Consider the following 17,910-nt stretch of genomic DNA (forward strand, 5'->3'; position numbering starts at 1 on the left):
GTGCCAATTCCAGACTGTATGGCGGATGCATTAAAACTTCCCAACCAGCTCCCGAAGTTTCTGGTCACTGTAGATGTGTGTGGCCTAACGTTGTCCTGGTGGAACACGACACCTCTCCTGTTGGCTAATTCTGGCCGTTTCTGGTCAATTGCTATCTTCAAACGGCCCATTTGTTGACAGTAGAGATCAGAATTTAGCGTGGGGCATATTGGAGCAACTCATAATAAATGATCCCAGTCCAAACCCACCAAATGCATAGCAGAACCTTACTGGCCGTTAGTCCTGGATTAGCCATCGTTTCAGATGCTTCGCCGTTCTTTAACCACGATCGTTTTCGCACAGGGTTATCGTATGTGATCCATTTCTCATCTCCAGTCTCATCTCCAGTCATCATCCGTTTAAGAAATGGGTGTACCTCATTCCGTTTGGCCAAGGCTTCGCATATTGTATTTCGATCCATTCTATTTTTTCTGTTAATTGGTGTGGCACACAAACATCGAGCTTCTTATTGAATCCAAATTTGCGTAAATGATTTAATACAGTTTTATGGTGGATTTTAGCTCCTGGGCGATGTTGCGACTGCTAACATGCTGGTCAACTTCGACCATTTTTCCGATTTCATCGACATTTTCATAATAGACTTCTTTTTCCCCAACCTTATCCTGCGGTGGTAAAATTTCAAGTATTTAATTTCATTATTTCTCTATGATAGCAATAAACATATTTTAATGTATCTCTACACGATTTTTAAAAATCTTGGCCTCCCTATTGGATATACTTTGTATTTCCATTTAATTTGTGTATCCAAAATCCAAAATGAAAGCCTTTCAAATCTCAGAGTTCTCTCCTTTCATTGGAACATAGGTAAATGAATCCTTCCTTTTCCAATTTTGACAACAAATTTTAAAGTTCTGGCTGACTAGGAGATTCTAGATGTAGATGCGTGGAAAAATAGTCATTGCTGCAAAAAAAAAAATTGGAGTGATAAGAAATGTCGGGCGTATAAAGGTTTGAATTTACTTCACATACAATTTCGCAATAACTTCAATATAAATACCAATTATCAAAGTGACAACATTTGTAACCCTACTGCCCAACCCTACTCTCTGGCTTTACATTTCAATGCAACTTCGATCATTAAATTCAATTCACAATTTAAATTTACCTAATTATAACACATACTAAAGGCCACGAGTTCGAAGTATCCTAGACACACGACCTAGCTCGTGGAATGGGTATAATATCCTCAACATTGTAATTGTACGAAACTGTCGTTAAACTTTCAATGATTTTATTTTCAGTTTATTTTTTACTGAATAGCACAGCACCACCAATTTAAAATAAAATCTTAAGATCAATTGTTAGAGATATAATGATAATAAAAAATAAGGACTCCAAATTCCAAAACACAAACATTTCACAAAATTCCCACACTCAACAGACAGTAACAGTTGCATTGTCTTATACTCTCTTAAAGGATATGAAGGAATTATAACAACAAAATTCTTATAATCGTCGACCTCAGACATTACACACTCTCACCACGTACTAACATTCATCTGCTCAACGTTCCCACGATTTGGAAACACAGGCTAACTTCTAGAATTTCCAAATAACCAGCTACACTAAATTTAGGGGTTGTTTTCACCCTTACAAGAGAGCAGAAGGAAAAATTCCAATCACTCGACTGGGTATAAAAGGTTGATCAAGACATTAGTCGGACATATCTTCATATATTTATGAAGCATCACCAGCCAGACATCCTACTACTGGCTGAACACAAGCTGACGGAGAGGCATCGTTTCGTCATCGATGGATACAAATTCTACAAGCAGTGCAGACAAGGTCGCACTGGCGGTGGTACCGGTATATTAATCAGGAGTTCAATAAAATCGGAAGAGATTTTTGTGAACACTGGCCAAATTGAATCCTGTGGAGCAAGGATATGGATGCGCGATGGCTCAAGTATTGTGATACTGGCAATGTATCAACGACCTCAAGAAGTGCTGAACCCAGCGGATCTCGACCAGGTGGGTCACATGAGCACCACCGAAGAAATTATAATTGGATGTGATCTGAACGCCAAACACACCAACTGGGGAGGAAACATAACCGACACAAGGGGTCGGTCTTTACAATGTCAGCACTGCGGTGGAAGATTTGTATAACGATGCACCACTCGTTAATTTCTGCAGCGAATTCAAGGCGGATGCATCTGCAATTAACGATGGACCTAGATGGGTAGAAAAAGGACTCATAGACCCAGACATGGTCGGGTCTGCAATAGCACGCCGTGCTCCGAAGAAGTCGTGTGGGATGGACAAAATCCCAGACATTGCTGTGAAGAAAGCAGGAGAAGCCATATTAATTTTCCTGACGGTACTATTTAATCACTGCCTCAACATTGGCTATTTTCCAATAGCATGGAAGGAGGCACTTGTTGTACCAATCCCGAAGCCTGGTGCAGATGCGTCTTTGCGCGGAAGCTACAGACCAATTTCCCTACTATCGCCCTTTGGGAAATTACTGGAGCATTTTATTCTGCGACGCATCAACCGGGTTATTGAGGAAAGGAAAATCCTTAGAGATTGCCAGTTTGGATTTCGAGCAAAACATTCGACGCTCGGATTCGATCCTCAAACTTGTCGTATGGTGGCAAGTTTTCTGAAGGATCGAGTATTCCGTGTGAGAGTGGAAGATAAGATGTCGGAACAGCGAACGGTCAAAGCAGGGGTACCACAGGGATCACTGCTAGGACCAGTTCTATACAACCTGTTCGTATGCGACATACCGGAGCCGCCTGAAAGAGGACTGCTATTGACGTACGCCGATGATGTGCTACTTGCGCTACGAGGCCGTTTTGGAAGCACTGTGGAAAGGAGATTGAATGTGTACATGGAAACACTTCACAACTACTTCAACAAATGGGGACTCAAACTCAATGTTGGAAAGTGTGTAACTGTGGTTTTCAAGGGCAAACCCAAGTCCACTGCAAAGAGCTTCAGAAAATACATTCCAACTATAAAGGTTGGTAATGAATTCATTGGAGTGTCAGACAGGATGAAATATCTGGGAATCATCCTGCACGAAAGGTTCGACTTCTGTCGCCATGTGGATTATGTGCTTTCAAAGGCCAAAAAGATGAACTTTGCCTATCAAAGACTCTTTCGAATGAGAGGAGGCCTTTCTTCGGAGGTAAAGTTGCTAATATACAAGCAAGTGATTCGTCCCATCATCACCTACTCCTTTGCAGCGTGGGCAGATATATCGTCTGCCCAGATGGAAAGGATTAGAATATGGGAGAGAAATATATTGGCATCATGCGTAGGAATGAGACCAACACTAGATAACAATGGGATATATAGACGTCCGGCTAATAGGAACATCTACAATGCAATCGACTTCAACCGAATCGATGTCTGCATGATGAATTATGCCCTCAACTTCTTGGAAAGGAGTCAGCTTGTGGAAAATGGAATAGTGGAGCGATACCTGGAGTGCAACGAGGAACTCCACTCCATACTTAGAAGGAAACACCTCCCTCCTGCAGCTTTGCTGAAGCTGCGAAACGGAGGAATCCTCTACGACGAAGAAGGTCGTCTGATGTACTATCATCGGAGGTACCATAGATTTGACGCCGATATTGAGCCTGTATATAGCACAGCTCAATAAAAAGAAATTGTACATAAATTTATTTTTAGTTTTAAGATAGTTTTAAGTTAATTTAAGGTTGGCCTATTTTTTAAATTTTTAAGGCACGTAAAGTTTGAAGAGTATGTATAAGTACTAGTTTGTTTAAAAGACTCGCCTAGCATTCCAAATGCGGCGCTAGATATAAAATAGTTCGTAGTCTCCTTCATTGTAAGCCATATGGCATAGGAGAAATAGATTTTAAGTTTAATTTTATACTGTAGCCATTAAGTATACTGTACCATGAAATAATTATCTAAATAAATGGCAATTATCAAAGTCAAAGTCAATTAGTCGGACATCATTCTCATGACAACCTCCAAGAGAAACACATCTCAAACTAACACCACACACAAAAATGGCACCTCAAATGGAATTTGTCTCCAAGACTCAACATTACCTCAAGGTGAAGAAACCTCAATTGGAACGTGAACGACGTGCCCGCATTAACAAGAGTTTGGATACCCTCAAAGAATTGGTTGCTGTATTCCAAGGCAATGACAGCATTTTGCATATGGATAAAGCTGAAATGTTGGAAACTGCAGTCAAATTCATCAAGACTCAAGTACGCAAACCAAAAGTTCCTGCTACTCCAATTGTACCCATTGACTCATTCCGTCACGGCTATATGAATGCTGTCAATGAAGTTTCCCGAGTTATGGCTGCTACTCCTGGCATGAATTTCCAATTGGGCAAAGCTGTTATGATTCACTTGGGTTCGGAATACAACCGTTTATCAGAGCTACCCACTCCAGTTCAAAGTGAAGAAATCTGCTCAGCACCCATGTCTCCTGCATCATCCGGTTATCACAGTGATGAGGATATTTCACCAGCCGCATCACCAGCTCCCTCAACACCAGTATGGCGTCCTTGGTAGATTACTGAAACCAACTACCAATGAAAAAGAACTGTAATATTTGACAACTGCGATGCTGTGATAACTAATCATCTGTGATAACCGAAACTTTAGGTTTAAGATAAAATTATGATTAAAAAAAACAATTCTGGAAAGCTTTAAAATTTGTTAAACAAATTCACAAATATATTTAATATATAAAAGATATATTTAAACAAAAATCAAATGTCTTTCATTCTTCAAATTAAAAAAATCAAAGAGTTTCAAAATTTGAATGGTCATGGATACCAATGTTTCTATAAAGGGTATTATTTTTGTTGTTAAGCTATGGATTCAATAAGGCATGCCCATTCCTTTTTACCTGAATCTATAATCATCGGAAGTTTGATAACTAATTAATGTATGAAAGGGTCTAGAAAGAATTGAATACTACATAGCTTGTCATTAAACCTTAGGACCCTCAACACACATACAATACTTGCAGGATAGAAGTTATAATCTAAGTATGCATATATCGCGCATTTCCTGCATAAATCGAAAATCGTTAATTTTGGGTTAATGACGCAAAATTGTTCGCCATATCAGATATCATTGTATAAAAGAAATCCAAATAAATATTTCTTTCTCACCCATATTGAGAAGCTTTAGAAGTTTATCGGTTCCTTGTTATTCAATAACTAAACTAAAAATAACTAACCAAAAAACATTTTCGATCTGACGGTCGATCCTTAATTGATGGAATTATTAAAGTTTTCGCTGATGGATTTAATGCACTCTAAATGCCACATAACACTAGGTTCGGTCATATAAAACCTGATTGCAGGAATATTTCTCAAAACTTTAACTCGGATAACCTATTCATTAGATTTTATATAGTCATATCACATGGAAACGGGAACCACCAATATATTTAAAATATAGCCAGATCTTGATATGTGCAAAGAAGTTTTTGTTTTGAAATACTGATTAAAAAATTACAGCCACTCCGGTTGGAAATGCTCTTATGACTTTGAAAATATCTAAAGTGGACGGGGCCAGATATGCAGACAATTTTTACGGAAAAGTGGGCTATCCACCGACAAAACCGAAATGCTAAATTAAGGACATTTTAGACGAAATGCCATGAATCCGAAATGCTAAATAACAAGAACTTCTGTTAAAATGATATCAAAATATCGAAAAATGGCAGACTCTATATATTGGGGCTGTACGAAAAAATGACCCTATGTTGAAGATTTATACAAAAATGTTGTTCACCCTCCAAGAACCCACAATGATTCAATGTAGGATTCAATTTCGGCGATCATTTATATAGCAAACACGAAATAGTCGAAATTATACAACTTCTCATAATGTGCCACGATGCAAAGTTTTGAGAAATGAATACTTAGTTGTTTTCATTGGAGCTTATGGTGATTGCCTCAAAATCAAAATCACCAGGCATCAGCGATATGCCCCCTCATTAATGTCAATCCAGGACTAAAATTTACCTAATTAGAACGTATACTAAACGTCACGAGGTCGAAGTATTCTGGACACACGACTTAGCTCGTGGAATGGGTATCAACATAACAATTGTATGAAACTATCGTTGAGCATTCAATGATTTTATTTTCAGTTATTTTTTTAATGAATAGCACAGCACCACCAACAACAATAAAGGATTCTAAAAAATTCTTAACTTCAATTGTATTTTTATAATGAAAAATAAATTAAGGACTCCACATTCCAAAACACAAACATTTCAAAAAATTCCCACACTTAGATGACAGCAGCAGTTGCATTGTCCTACACTCTCTTAAAGGATATGAAGGAATTATAACAACAAAATTCTTATAATCGTCGACCTCAGACATTACACACTCTCTACACGTACTAACATTCATCTGTTCAACGTTCCCACGATTTGGAAACGCAGGCTAACTTCTAGAATTTCCAAACAACCAGCTATAGAATTTAGGGGTTGTTTTTTACAAGAGAGCAGAAGGAAAAATTCCAATCACTCGACTGGGTATAAAAGGTTGATCGAGGCAGTAGTCGGACATCATTCTCATTACAACTTTCAAGAGAAACACATCTCGAAAACACCACACACAAAAAATGGCACCTCAAATGGAATTTGTCTCCAAGACTCAACATTACCTCAAAGTCAAGAAACCTCAATTGGAACGTGAACGACGTGCCCGAATCAACAAGTGTTTGGATACCCTCAAAGAATTGGTTGCTGAATTCCAGGGCAACGATTCAATTTTGCACATGGATAAAGCAGAAATGCTGGAAACTGCAGTTAAATTTATCAAGACAGAAGTACGCAAACCAAAAGTTCCTGCCATACCCATTGTACCCATGGATTCATTCCGTCACGGCTATATGAATGCTGTCAATGAAGTTTCCCGTGTTATGGCTGCTACTCCTGGCATGAATTTCCAATTGGGCAAAGCTGTTATGATTCACTTGGGTTCGGAATACAAGCATTTATCAGAGATACCGACTCCAGTTCAAACTGAAAAAATCTGTTCACCACCCATGTCTCCTGCATCGTCCGGTTATCACAGTGATGAGGATATTTCACCAGCCGCATCACCAGCTCCCTCAACACCAGTATGGCGTCCTTGGTAGATTAGTAAAACCAACTACCATTAGAAAAATATATTCAAGAGCTCTAACTGCAATATTCGACAACTGGATGCTGTGATATCCATCAATAATTCAACTGTGATAACCAACACTTTAGATATAAGATAAAATTACGAATTAAAAAACCATTTGGAAAAGCTTTATAATTTGTTAAACAAATTCACAACTATATTCAAAATATAAAAAAAAATCAATTTAAAAAAAATTCCAATGTCTATTATTTTTATCAAAACTGGGGAAGGATTTATATATAGAAATGGGGAAGGGCTTCATAGATGTTGAATTTCAATATTTTTATGGCGAAAAAGTTGATATTGTTAAATTAGGGATGCTGAAAGTAATTTCTGAAATCTATACTCAGCAATAGGATTCTCGGTTCCTCATAGTATGATACACCTGTAGTCCAAATACGATTATTGGAAATATAATGGCAATATATAACATTATACTAAAACAAACAAGCGATCCCTGCATTATCCATTGGAACTGAAGCAACAACTATAATGACATCAGTTCCAAATAACTTAAATAAGCACTACAATGTTTGCAGTAAATAAAGTTGTATTGTATATTAAGTGATTATCTGTAGTCAATCCATAAGTGCGCTAGGTTTACGTTTTTTTTTTTCCTAGACCACTTAATGACTTCTAGTTATTTCATAACAAAATGATCTGATAAATTCCTAATAAAATATATATAAAGAATATAGTCTGTTATATATTAGTTATTATTATATATGGGCGATATTTTTATTCAAGCATGTATCAAAAATACACTTTATCACAAGTGAGAATGTTATTAATAAAATGTCTTCTTAAAAAATGTCTGCAGTCAATGGATGACATACAAATTGGCATAATAAATGAAATTATATGCCTTAGTCTTAACAAATAACCTCATAAATTTCCACATTAAACGAACTCCAAGAAACTATGTTTTTAATTGTTAAAGGATATTCCATAAAGGCAAACAACTTCTTACAATCATATCTATTATTTATATATGATGACAACGATTTCCAACATTCCCACACTTCTCAGACAACAACAGTTGTATAGTCCTGCAATTGTCTTAAAGGAATCTCAGAAAAACAACAACAACGTCAAAGTATTGTAAACACTGGCCTCATCCGTTACACACTCTCACCACGTACTATTATCCATCTGCTCAACGTTCCCACGATCTGAAACACAGGCTATCAACTAGAAATTTACAACAACCAGCTACAGAATTTAGGGGTTGTTATCACCTTGCATGGGTTTCAGTAAGAATTCCCAACAGCCTTGGTTGTCGGGGTATAAAAGGTCGATCGAGGCAGTAGTTAGACATCATTCTCATCACAACCTCACAGAGAAACACATCTTAAAAACACCAAACACAAAAATGGCACCTCAAATGGAATTTGTCTCCAAGACTCAACATTACCTTAAGGTCAAAAAACCTCAATTGGAACGTGAAAGACGTGCCCGCATCAACAAGTGTTTGGATACCCTCAAAGAATTAGTTGCCGAATTCCAAGGCAATGACAGCATTTTGCAAATGGATAAAGCTGAAATGTTGGAAACTGCCGTCAAATTCATCAAGACCCAAGTACGCAAACCAAAAGCTACTGTTTCTCCCACTGTACCCATGGATTCATTCCGTCATGGTTATATGAATGCAGTCAATGAAGTTTCCCGTGTTATGGCTGCCACTCCTGGTATGAATGTCCAATTGGGCAAAGCTGTTATGATTCACTTGGGTTCGGAATACAATCGTTTATCAGAGCTACCCACTCCAGTTCAAACTGAAGAAATCTGCTCAGCACCCATGTCTCCTGCATCATCCGGTTATCACAGTGATGAGGATATTTCACCAGCCGCATCACCAGCTCCCTCAACACCAGTATGGCGTCCTTGGTAGATTACTAAAACCAACTATCAATGAAAATGAACTGTAATATTTGACAACTGCGATGCTGTGATAACTAATCATCTGTGATAACCAACACTTTAGATTTAAGATAAAATTATGATAAAAAAACAATTCTCAAAAGCTTTAAAATTTGTTAAACAAATTCACAATTATATTTAAAATATAAAAGATATATTTAAACAAAAAACAAATGTCTTTCATTTTTATTATTACTTGGGAAGTTCTACAAATTAAAGAATCAAAGAGTTTCTAAATAGAATGTTTGTAGATATATATCTTCCTATATAAGGTAATATTTGTATTGTTAAACCATGGAATCAATAAGGTAGGCAATTTCCTTTTTCTTGAAACTGTATTCATCGGAAGTATGATAGCTAATTAATGTATGAAAGGGTCTAGAAAGAATTGGGTACTACATAGCTTGTCATTATATCTGAGGACTCTGAACATATAAACAATACTTGCAGGATATAAGTTATCATCTAAGTACGCAAATATAGCTCATTTCATGCAAAACCAGCATAAATCAAAAAGTGTTAAAATTAAAAATGATGGAGAATTTTTTACCATATCAGAATTCATGTTGTGTACAAGTATCTCTTAACTCTCGAAACTACAAATTTATTTTCTGCAAAATCGATTTTTATTGATTTATGGCGGTCTTGGAGCAAATGAGCGATGTGGCGGTCGATCCTTAATTGAAGGAATTATTAAAATTTTCGCTGATGGATTTAATGCAATCTAAATGTGATATAACACTAGGATAATCTATTCATTAGCTTTAAGATAGCAATATCACATGGAAGCTGGAACCACCAATATATTTAAAATGGAGCGGGACCTTCATATAGGGGATGTACCAAATCCTGGACCTTTATTGGTAATTCTGTACAAAGAAGTTTCTTGCCCAACAAAAAATCATGATTAAAAAATTACTGCCACTCCGGTTGGAAATGCTCTTACGACTTTGAAAATATCTACAGTGGACGGGATCGGATATGCAGACAATTTTTGCGGAAAAGTTATCTAACCACCAATAAACCGAAATGCTAAATTAGTGACACTTCGGACGAGATGGACGATGTCAAATCATGAACCTGTATATTTTTAACAAAGGTATCTTTCCCTTTCCCTTTCCCTGAACACGAACTGCTAAATTTTAACCACTTATGTTCGAAATTGCGATAAAATATTCAAAAATTGCAGAACCGTTATATTAGCCTATACCAAAACATGAGCCTATGTTAAAGATTAATACAAAAATGTTATTCACCCCCCAAGAACCCTCAATTATTCAATGTAGGCCCCAATTTTGGCGACCATATTTTAGCAAATATGAAAAAGTCGATGGGTTCAGCACTGGATAATACGATGGATTCGGAAGAAATTCGAAATCCGATTCATAGAGAGAGTTGGAGAAGGAGCGCTTAATCTTCTTCCACTGAGCTAATTTTTCGACCAATGGTTATTGCCTCAAAAACAACATCCCCATCTATCATGAAAATATGTCTCTAATTATTGCATGTTTCTTATTATTATTTCCCTCTGTATAACATTTCACATATTTCCACATATTTAAATTACAATACCTTTCATTTAGATTTAATGACTAGCACACTTCCTACAATTAAAGGGTTCATTCAAAAACTGGAGAAAAATTGTTGTAGTAATGCAAAGTAATTAAGGACCCCACATTCCAAAACACGAGCATTTCACAAAATTCCCACACTTCGAAGACAATGACAGTTGTATTGTCCTGCACCCTCTTAAAGGATATGAAGGAATTATAACAACAAAATTCTTATAATCACCGACCTCAGACATAACACACTCGCACCACGTACTAACATTCATCTGCTCAGCGTTCCCACGATCTGAAAACACAGGCTATCAACTAGAATTTCCCAACAACCAGCTACAGAATTTAGGGGTTGTTCGTACTATACATGAGTGCACAAGAAAAATTCCAATCACCTTGTCTGGGTATAAAAGGTCGATCGAGGCAGTAGTTAGACATCATTCTCATTACAACCTCACAGAGAAACACATCTCAAAAACACCACATACAAAAATGGCACCTCAAATGGAATTTGTCTCCAAGACTCAACATTACCTCAAAGTCAAGAAACCTCAATTGGAACGTGAAAGACGTGCTCGCATCAACAAGTGTTTGGATACTCTCAAAGAATTGGTTGCCGAATTCCAAGGCAATGACAGCATTTTGCAAATGGATAAAGCAGAAATGTTGGAAACTGCCGTCAAATTCATCAAGACACAAGTTCGCAAACCAAAAGTAACTGCTACACCCATTGCACCCATGGATTCATTCCGCCACGGCTATATGAACGCTGTCAATGAAGTTTCGCGAGTTATGGCTGCCACTCCGGGCATGAATGTCCAATTGGGCAAAGCTGTTATGATTCACTTGGGCTGCGAATACAATCTTTTATCAGAGATACCCACTGCAGTCCAAACTGAAAAAATCTGTTCACCACCCATGTCTCCTGCATCATCCGGTTATCACAGTGATGAAGATATTTCACCAGCCGCATCACCAGCTCCCTCAACAACAGTATGGCGTCCATGGTAGACATTCGAAACCAACTACCATTGGAAACATATTCAACAATCGGAACTACAATATTCTACAACTGCGTGCTGTGATATACATCAACTACTCAACTGTGATAATCAAACAATTAGATTTAAGATACGACTAAGAATTAAAAAAGAAATTTTAAATAGCTTTACAATTTGTTAACCAAATTTGCCTGTATGTTCTAAATATATAACAGAAAATATTTTTTAAACAAAATCGTATTTTTTAGTATTTTTATTAATGGCGGTGGGGGGGTGGAAATGTTAGGTATTAACTTACAATAAAATTAATTTCATAGAAAAATGTGTATTACTACTGTTCGTAACAGAACCAACTTTTTTAGAAAGCTTGTTTATGGGATGCATCATAAGTATCGATTTCTCAAGGCAATATACATCAATCAACTTTAATACACGCAAATATAAGTCATAATCGTCAGTATTGCTATTATGATACCGTTTAACGGCAGAATTAACAATAATTGTCATAACGGTTAACATAGATGTCGTTAAGCCCTACGGACAGATATGAAGAAATTGGCATTAATTTTATTTTTTACATGAACCAATTGTGTTTTAATTGCAGCTATATTTGTCGGTAGCGCCATAAATAGTTACAGAATTGCACTACAGATTGCAGGTTGTAATATTTTATCCAAAACTAAGAGATTGAAGGACTTTCGAAAAGATACGTTATAATTTGTATTTCTACATGAAGACTAACTGCAAACATTAACCGAAGTGAAGTACGGCATCGGTCAGTATTATAGAATTATTATTCAATTCTTTGCATTGGAGATATTTCATGCAATAAAGTATTCAGTGTCTTTTAAACTGTGAATTTTAAATATATCTCATCATATTTAATACCGAAATGTAATGAATATCTGCATTCTTGCCAAAAAGTTTATAATTAAATTGCAGTCATGGAAGTTAGCTTAACTAATTGGCATAACCTATAAAACTATAAATAGTAAACCAAGGAGTATGTTCAAACAATATTCGTTTTTAACAACCCACACATAATTGACGGGTAGCGATCATTGTCCTGCGATCTTAAACTAATAAAGAAAACCAGCTTATTGTAATCTTGACGATTCTTACAAAAGACAATGCTTTCAGAAATTCCCACACTTCTAAGAGAACAGTTGTTGTTACACATCCTTTTAATATCTTACAGGATAGCACAAAACAACAACAAGTCTTTGTAAACACTGGCCCCATCCGTTACACACTCTCACCACGTACTATTATCCATCTGCTCAACGTTCCCACGATCTGAAACACAGGCTATCAACTAGAATTTCCCAACAACTAGCTAAAGAATTTAGGGGTTGTTATCACCTTGCATGGGTGTCAGTAAGAATTTCCATCAGCCTTGGTTGTCGAGGTATAAAAGGTCGATCGAGGCAGTAGTTAGACATCATTCCCATTACAACCTCACAGAGAAAAACATCTCAAAAACACCACACAAAAATGGCTCCTCAAATGGAATTTGTGTCCAAGACTCAACATTACCTCAAAGTCAAGAAACCTCAATTGGAACGTGAAAGACGTGCTCGCATCAACAAGTGTTTGGATACTCTCAAAGAATTGGTTGCCGAATTCCAAGGCAACGATTCAATTTTGCACATGGATAAAGCTGAAATGTTGGAAACTGCAGTCAAATTCATCAAGACTCAAGTACGCAAACCGAAAGTCCCTGTTACTGCAGCAGTACCAATGGATTCTTTCCGTCATGGTTATATGAATGCTGTCAATGAAGTTTCTCGTGTTATGGCTGCTACTCCTGGCATGAATGTCCAATTAGGCAAAGCTGTAATGATTCACTTGGGTTCGGAATACAATCGTTTATCAGAGGTCTCTACTTCAGTTCAAACTGAAAACATCTGCTCAGCACCCATGTCTCCTGCATCATCCGGTTATCACAGTGATGAGGACATTTCACCAGCCGCATCACCAGCTCCATCTACACCAGTATGGCGTCCTTGGTAGATTAGTAAAACCAACTACCATTAGAAATATTTAACAACTGCGATGCTGTGATATCCATCAACTACTCAACTGTGATAACCAACACTTTAGATTTAAGATAAAATTAAGAATTAAAAAAAAATTATTCTGAAAAGCTTTATAATTTGTTAAACAAATTCCCAACTATATTCCAAATATATAAGAGAAAATATTTTTAAAACTAAATTTGAATGCCTATTATTGTTATGAAAAGGAGGGATTTTAATATTGAAATTGGAAGGGGTTATGCTGGCTTTCAATACCAAAAGTATGGATGCAGTAAAGAATTTAGCCTCCATTTATGGAAGCTCCGCTTAGTAGACGCATTATCAGCATAGATTCTGATATTACGATACCAAAACCTGTACTCCATTAAATAATATTGAAGGATTAGTGTTAAATGCTTGAGTATATTCTGAAAAAAATTGAATCAACAACGATAAAGATATTGGTCCAGAACGCAGAAAACGTATTGTAATTATTCCTATATTCTGTCCTCAATATCAAGTGCATTTTAACATAAATGAAAAAATAATTAATAAATTGACATGATTGATGGAATCGTGGTCTTAGCCATAAAATAAATTTAAATTAGCCATAATTTAAATTTTTTCAAAAAAATCCCAAACAAATCTAACGCACAGAGACAGTGTTCTAAATTCTTATAGGATATTAAATAAATATACACAACTTCTTGTAATCATAACTCTATGTCGACAATCGTAACCTACATTCCCACACTTCTGAGACAACAACAGTTACATAGTCCTGCAATCGTCTTAAAAGAATCTCAGAAAAACAACAACAACGTCAAAGTATTGTAAACACTGGCCTCATCCATTCCACACTCTCACCACGTACTATTATCCATCCCACGATCTGGAACACAGGCGATGAACTAGAACTTGCAAACAACCATCCAGCAATTTTAGGGTTTGTTTTCACCTTGCTTTGATGGAGCAAGAATTTCTAAACAAACTGGTTCCAAAGGTCCATCGAGCCAGTGTTGGACACACCACACAAAAATGTCTCCTCAATTGGAATACATTGAGGATATATACTAGCAAATTTTTAGGGAAAATAAAAGACTGTAGTTGTGTTTTAAAAATATTTTCTTTTATAATCAGAATATAATTGTGAATTTGTTTAACAAATTATAAAGCTTTAAATTTTTTGTTTAAATCTTAATTATATCTTAAATCTAAAGAGTAGGTTATCACAGTTGAGTTATTGATGTATATCACAGCATGAGGGTTGTCGAATATTGCAGCTAAATCTCTTCCAGTGGTAGTTGGTTTCAGTAATCTACCAAGGACGCCATACTGGTGTTGAGGGAGCTGGTGATGCGGCTGGTGAAATATCCTCATCACTGTGATAACCGGATGATGCAGGAGACATGGGAGCAGAGCAGATTTCTTCAGTCTGAGTTAGTGTAGTTATTTCAGACAAACGATTGTATTCACAACCCAAGTGAATCATAACAGCTTTGCCCAATTGGACATTCATGCCAGGAGTAGCAGCCATAACACGAGAAACTTCATTGACAGCATTCATATAACCATGACGGAATGAATCCATGGGTATGACTGGAGAATTTTTTGGTTTGCGTACTTGAGTCTTGATAAATTTGACTGCAGTTTCCAACATTTCAGCTTTATCCATATGCAAAATGCTGTCATTGCCTTGAAATTCGGCAACCAATTCTTTGAGGGTATCCAAACACTTGTTGATTCGGGCACGTCGTTCACGTTCCAATTGAGGTTTCTTGACTCTGCGGTAATGTTGAGTCTTGGAGACAAATTCCATTTGAGGTGCCATTTTTGTGTGTGGTGTTTTTGAGATGTGTTTCTCTTGGAAGTTGTAATGGGAATGATGTCCAACTACTGCCTTGATCAACCTTTTATACCCCTGAAAACTAGGTTGTTTGGAAATGCTTACTGCCATCAATGCATGGTGATAACAACCCCTAAATTATTTACCTGGTTGTTGGAAAATTCTAGTTGAAAGCCTGTGTTTCAGATCGTGGGAACGTTGAGCAGATGGATAATAGTACGTGGTGAGAGTGTGTAACGGATGAGGCCAGTGTTTACAAAAACTTGTTGTTGTTTTGTACTATCCTGTAAGATGTTGAAAGGAAATGTAGCAACAACTGTTCTCTTAGAAGTGTGGGAATTTCTGAAAGCATTGTCTTTGGTTTTCTTTATTGGTTTAAGATTTCAGGACAATGATCGCTGCCCGTCAATTATGTGTGGGTTGTTATGAAGGAATACTGTTTTAAACCTACTCCTTGGTTTATTATTTATAATTTTATAGGTTATACCAATTAGTTGGGCTATCCTCCATGAATGAAATTTCATTCTAAAATTCTTAGCAAGAATGAAGATATTCGTAGTATAATTCACTTCTATGAATTTAAATGACACTGAAGAACCCTATGTAAGATTAATGTTTTCATGCATGTATTATCTCCAATGCAAAGAATCGAATAAAAATTCGATAGTACTGACTGAGGCCATACTTCATTTCGGTCGATGTGTGTAGATAGTCTTGATGTAAAAATACAAATTATAACGTATCTTTCTGAACCTCGCATCTGTAGTGAAATTTTATAACTATTATTGGCGTTAGCGAAAGATATAGGTGAAATTAGAACACATATTTTTTCATGTAAAAATTAAAACTAATTTCAATCTCTTCATATCTGTAGGAAAGGCATAAAGATATATTTATTAGCAGTTATCGATAATTATCGGTAATTCAAAATAGCACTACTGACGATCCTGGTTTATTTTTTGTGTATTAAAGTTAAGATATATTCCCTCTTGAAATTGACACTGAAGATCAATATATCAACATCTTGTTATGAAATTAATTTTATTGTATGTTAATATCTAAAATTGCCCCCAGCATCAATAAAAATAATAACAAATACGATTTTGTTTTATAAATATGTATTTTTATATATTTAGAATATAATTGCGAATTTGTTTAACAAATTGTAAAGCTTTTTAAAATTTCTTTTTCAATTCTTAGTCGTATCTTAAATCTAATTGTTTGATTATCACAGTTGAGTAGTTGATGTATATCACAGCTCGCAGTTGTCGAATATTGCAGTTCCTATTCTTGAATATGTTCCCAAAGGTAGTTGGTTTCAAATATCTACCATGGACGCCAGACAGGAGTAGATGGAGCTGGTGATGCGGCTGGTGAAATATCCTCATCACTGTGATAACCGGATGATGCAGGAGACATGGGTGCTGAGCAGATTTCTTCAGTTTGAACTGGGGTAGTAGCTTCTGATAAACGATTGTATTCACATCCCAAGTGAATCATAACAGCTTTGCCCAATTGGACATTCATGCCAGGAGTGGCAGCCATTACACGGGAAACTTCATTGACTGCATTCATATAACCATGACGGAATGAATCCATGGGTACAGTGGGAACAACAGGAGCTTTTGGTTTGCGTACTTGGGTCTTGATGAATTTGACGGCAGTTTCCAACATTTCTGCTTTATCCATATGCAAAATGCTGTCATTGCCTTGAAATTCGGCAACCAATTCTTTGAGAGTATCCAAACACTTGTTGATGCGGGCACGTCTTTCACGTTCCAATTGAGGTTTCTTGACTTTAAGGTAATGTTGAGTCTTGGAGACAAATTCCATTTGAGGTGCCATTTTTGTGTGTGGTGTTAGTTTGAGATGTGTTTCTCTGTGAGGTTGTAATGAGAATGATGTCTAACTTTTGCCTCGATCGACCTTTTATACCCCGGAGTTGTCAAACAAGGTTGGTTGGAAAATTTTACTGACACCCGTGCAAAATGAAAACAACCCCTAAATTCTTTAGCTGGTTGTTGGGAAATTCTGGCTGATAGTCTGTGTTCTAGATCGTGGGAACGTTGAACAGATGGATAGTACGTGGTGAGAGTGTGGAACGGATGAGGCCAGTGTTTACAATACTTGTTGTTGTTTTTCTGAGATTCCTTTAAGACAATTGCAGGACTATACAACTGTTGTTGTCTCAGAAGTGTGGGAATGCTGAAAATCGTTGTCATCATAAAAATAATAGATATGATTTTAAGAAGTTGTTTGTCTTTATTGAATATCCTTTAACAATTAAAGACATCTTTTCTTTGAGTTCGGTTAGTATGGGAATTTATAAGATAATTATTTAAGACTAAGGCATATAATTTAATATATCA

At 36.5% G+C, this 17,910-nt stretch overlaps 8 protein-coding genes across 8 annotated transcripts in view; 6 read left to right on the plus strand and 2 right to left on the minus strand.

Moving 5' to 3' along the window:
• The window catches only part of LOC133336064 (enhancer of split m7 protein), a 378,459-nt gene that overhangs the window by 341,992 nt on the left and 18,557 nt on the right, over positions 1-17,910 (plus strand). The gene's annotated exons all lie outside the window — the stretch shown is intronic.
• Positions 4,016-4,571, plus strand: LOC133336087 (enhancer of split m5 protein-like). The gene has a single exon (XM_061544384.1). It carries the CDS (start codon positions 4,049-4,051, stop codon positions 4,565-4,567), a length of 519 nt encoding a protein of 172 aa, XP_061400368.1. The 5' UTR covers positions 4,016-4,048; the 3' UTR covers positions 4,568-4,571.
• LOC133336082 (enhancer of split m5 protein-like) lies at positions 6,602-7,169 on the plus strand. The gene has a single exon (XM_061544379.1). It carries the CDS (start codon positions 6,647-6,649, stop codon positions 7,163-7,165), a length of 519 nt encoding a protein of 172 aa, XP_061400363.1. The 5' UTR covers positions 6,602-6,646; the 3' UTR covers positions 7,166-7,169.
• LOC133336086 (enhancer of split m5 protein-like) lies at positions 8,529-9,089 on the plus strand. The gene has a single exon (XM_061544382.1). It carries the CDS (start codon positions 8,567-8,569, stop codon positions 9,083-9,085), a length of 519 nt encoding a protein of 172 aa, XP_061400366.1. The 5' UTR covers positions 8,529-8,566; the 3' UTR covers positions 9,086-9,089.
• LOC133336081 (enhancer of split m5 protein-like) lies at positions 11,125-11,691 on the plus strand. Its single transcript, XM_061544378.1, has one exon. It carries the CDS (start codon positions 11,169-11,171, stop codon positions 11,685-11,687), a length of 519 nt encoding a protein of 172 aa, XP_061400362.1. The 5' UTR covers positions 11,125-11,168; the 3' UTR covers positions 11,688-11,691.
• Positions 13,147-13,690, plus strand: LOC133336074 (enhancer of split m5 protein-like). The gene has a single exon (XM_061544370.1). The coding sequence runs from the start codon at positions 13,172-13,174 to the stop codon at positions 13,688-13,690; it is 519 nt and encodes a 172-aa protein (XP_061400354.1). The 5' UTR covers positions 13,147-13,171.
• LOC133336077 (enhancer of split m5 protein-like) lies at positions 14,994-15,568 on the minus strand. The gene has a single exon (XM_061544374.1). It carries the CDS (start codon positions 15,524-15,526, stop codon positions 15,014-15,016), a length of 513 nt encoding a protein of 170 aa, XP_061400358.1. The 5' UTR covers positions 15,527-15,568; the 3' UTR covers positions 14,994-15,013.
• Positions 16,847-17,416, minus strand: LOC133336070 (enhancer of split m5 protein-like). The gene has a single exon (XM_061544367.1). It carries the CDS (start codon positions 17,384-17,386, stop codon positions 16,868-16,870), a length of 519 nt encoding a protein of 172 aa, XP_061400351.1. The 5' UTR covers positions 17,387-17,416; the 3' UTR covers positions 16,847-16,867.

The sequence above is a fragment of the Musca vetustissima genome, unplaced genomic scaffold (genome assembly GCF_032173495.1).
Source record: "Musca vetustissima isolate MV318-11 ecotype Yass unplaced genomic scaffold, APGP_CSIRO_Mvet_v1 utg744, whole genome shotgun sequence".
NCBI lineage: Eukaryota > Metazoa > Arthropoda > Insecta > Diptera > Muscidae > Musca > Musca vetustissima.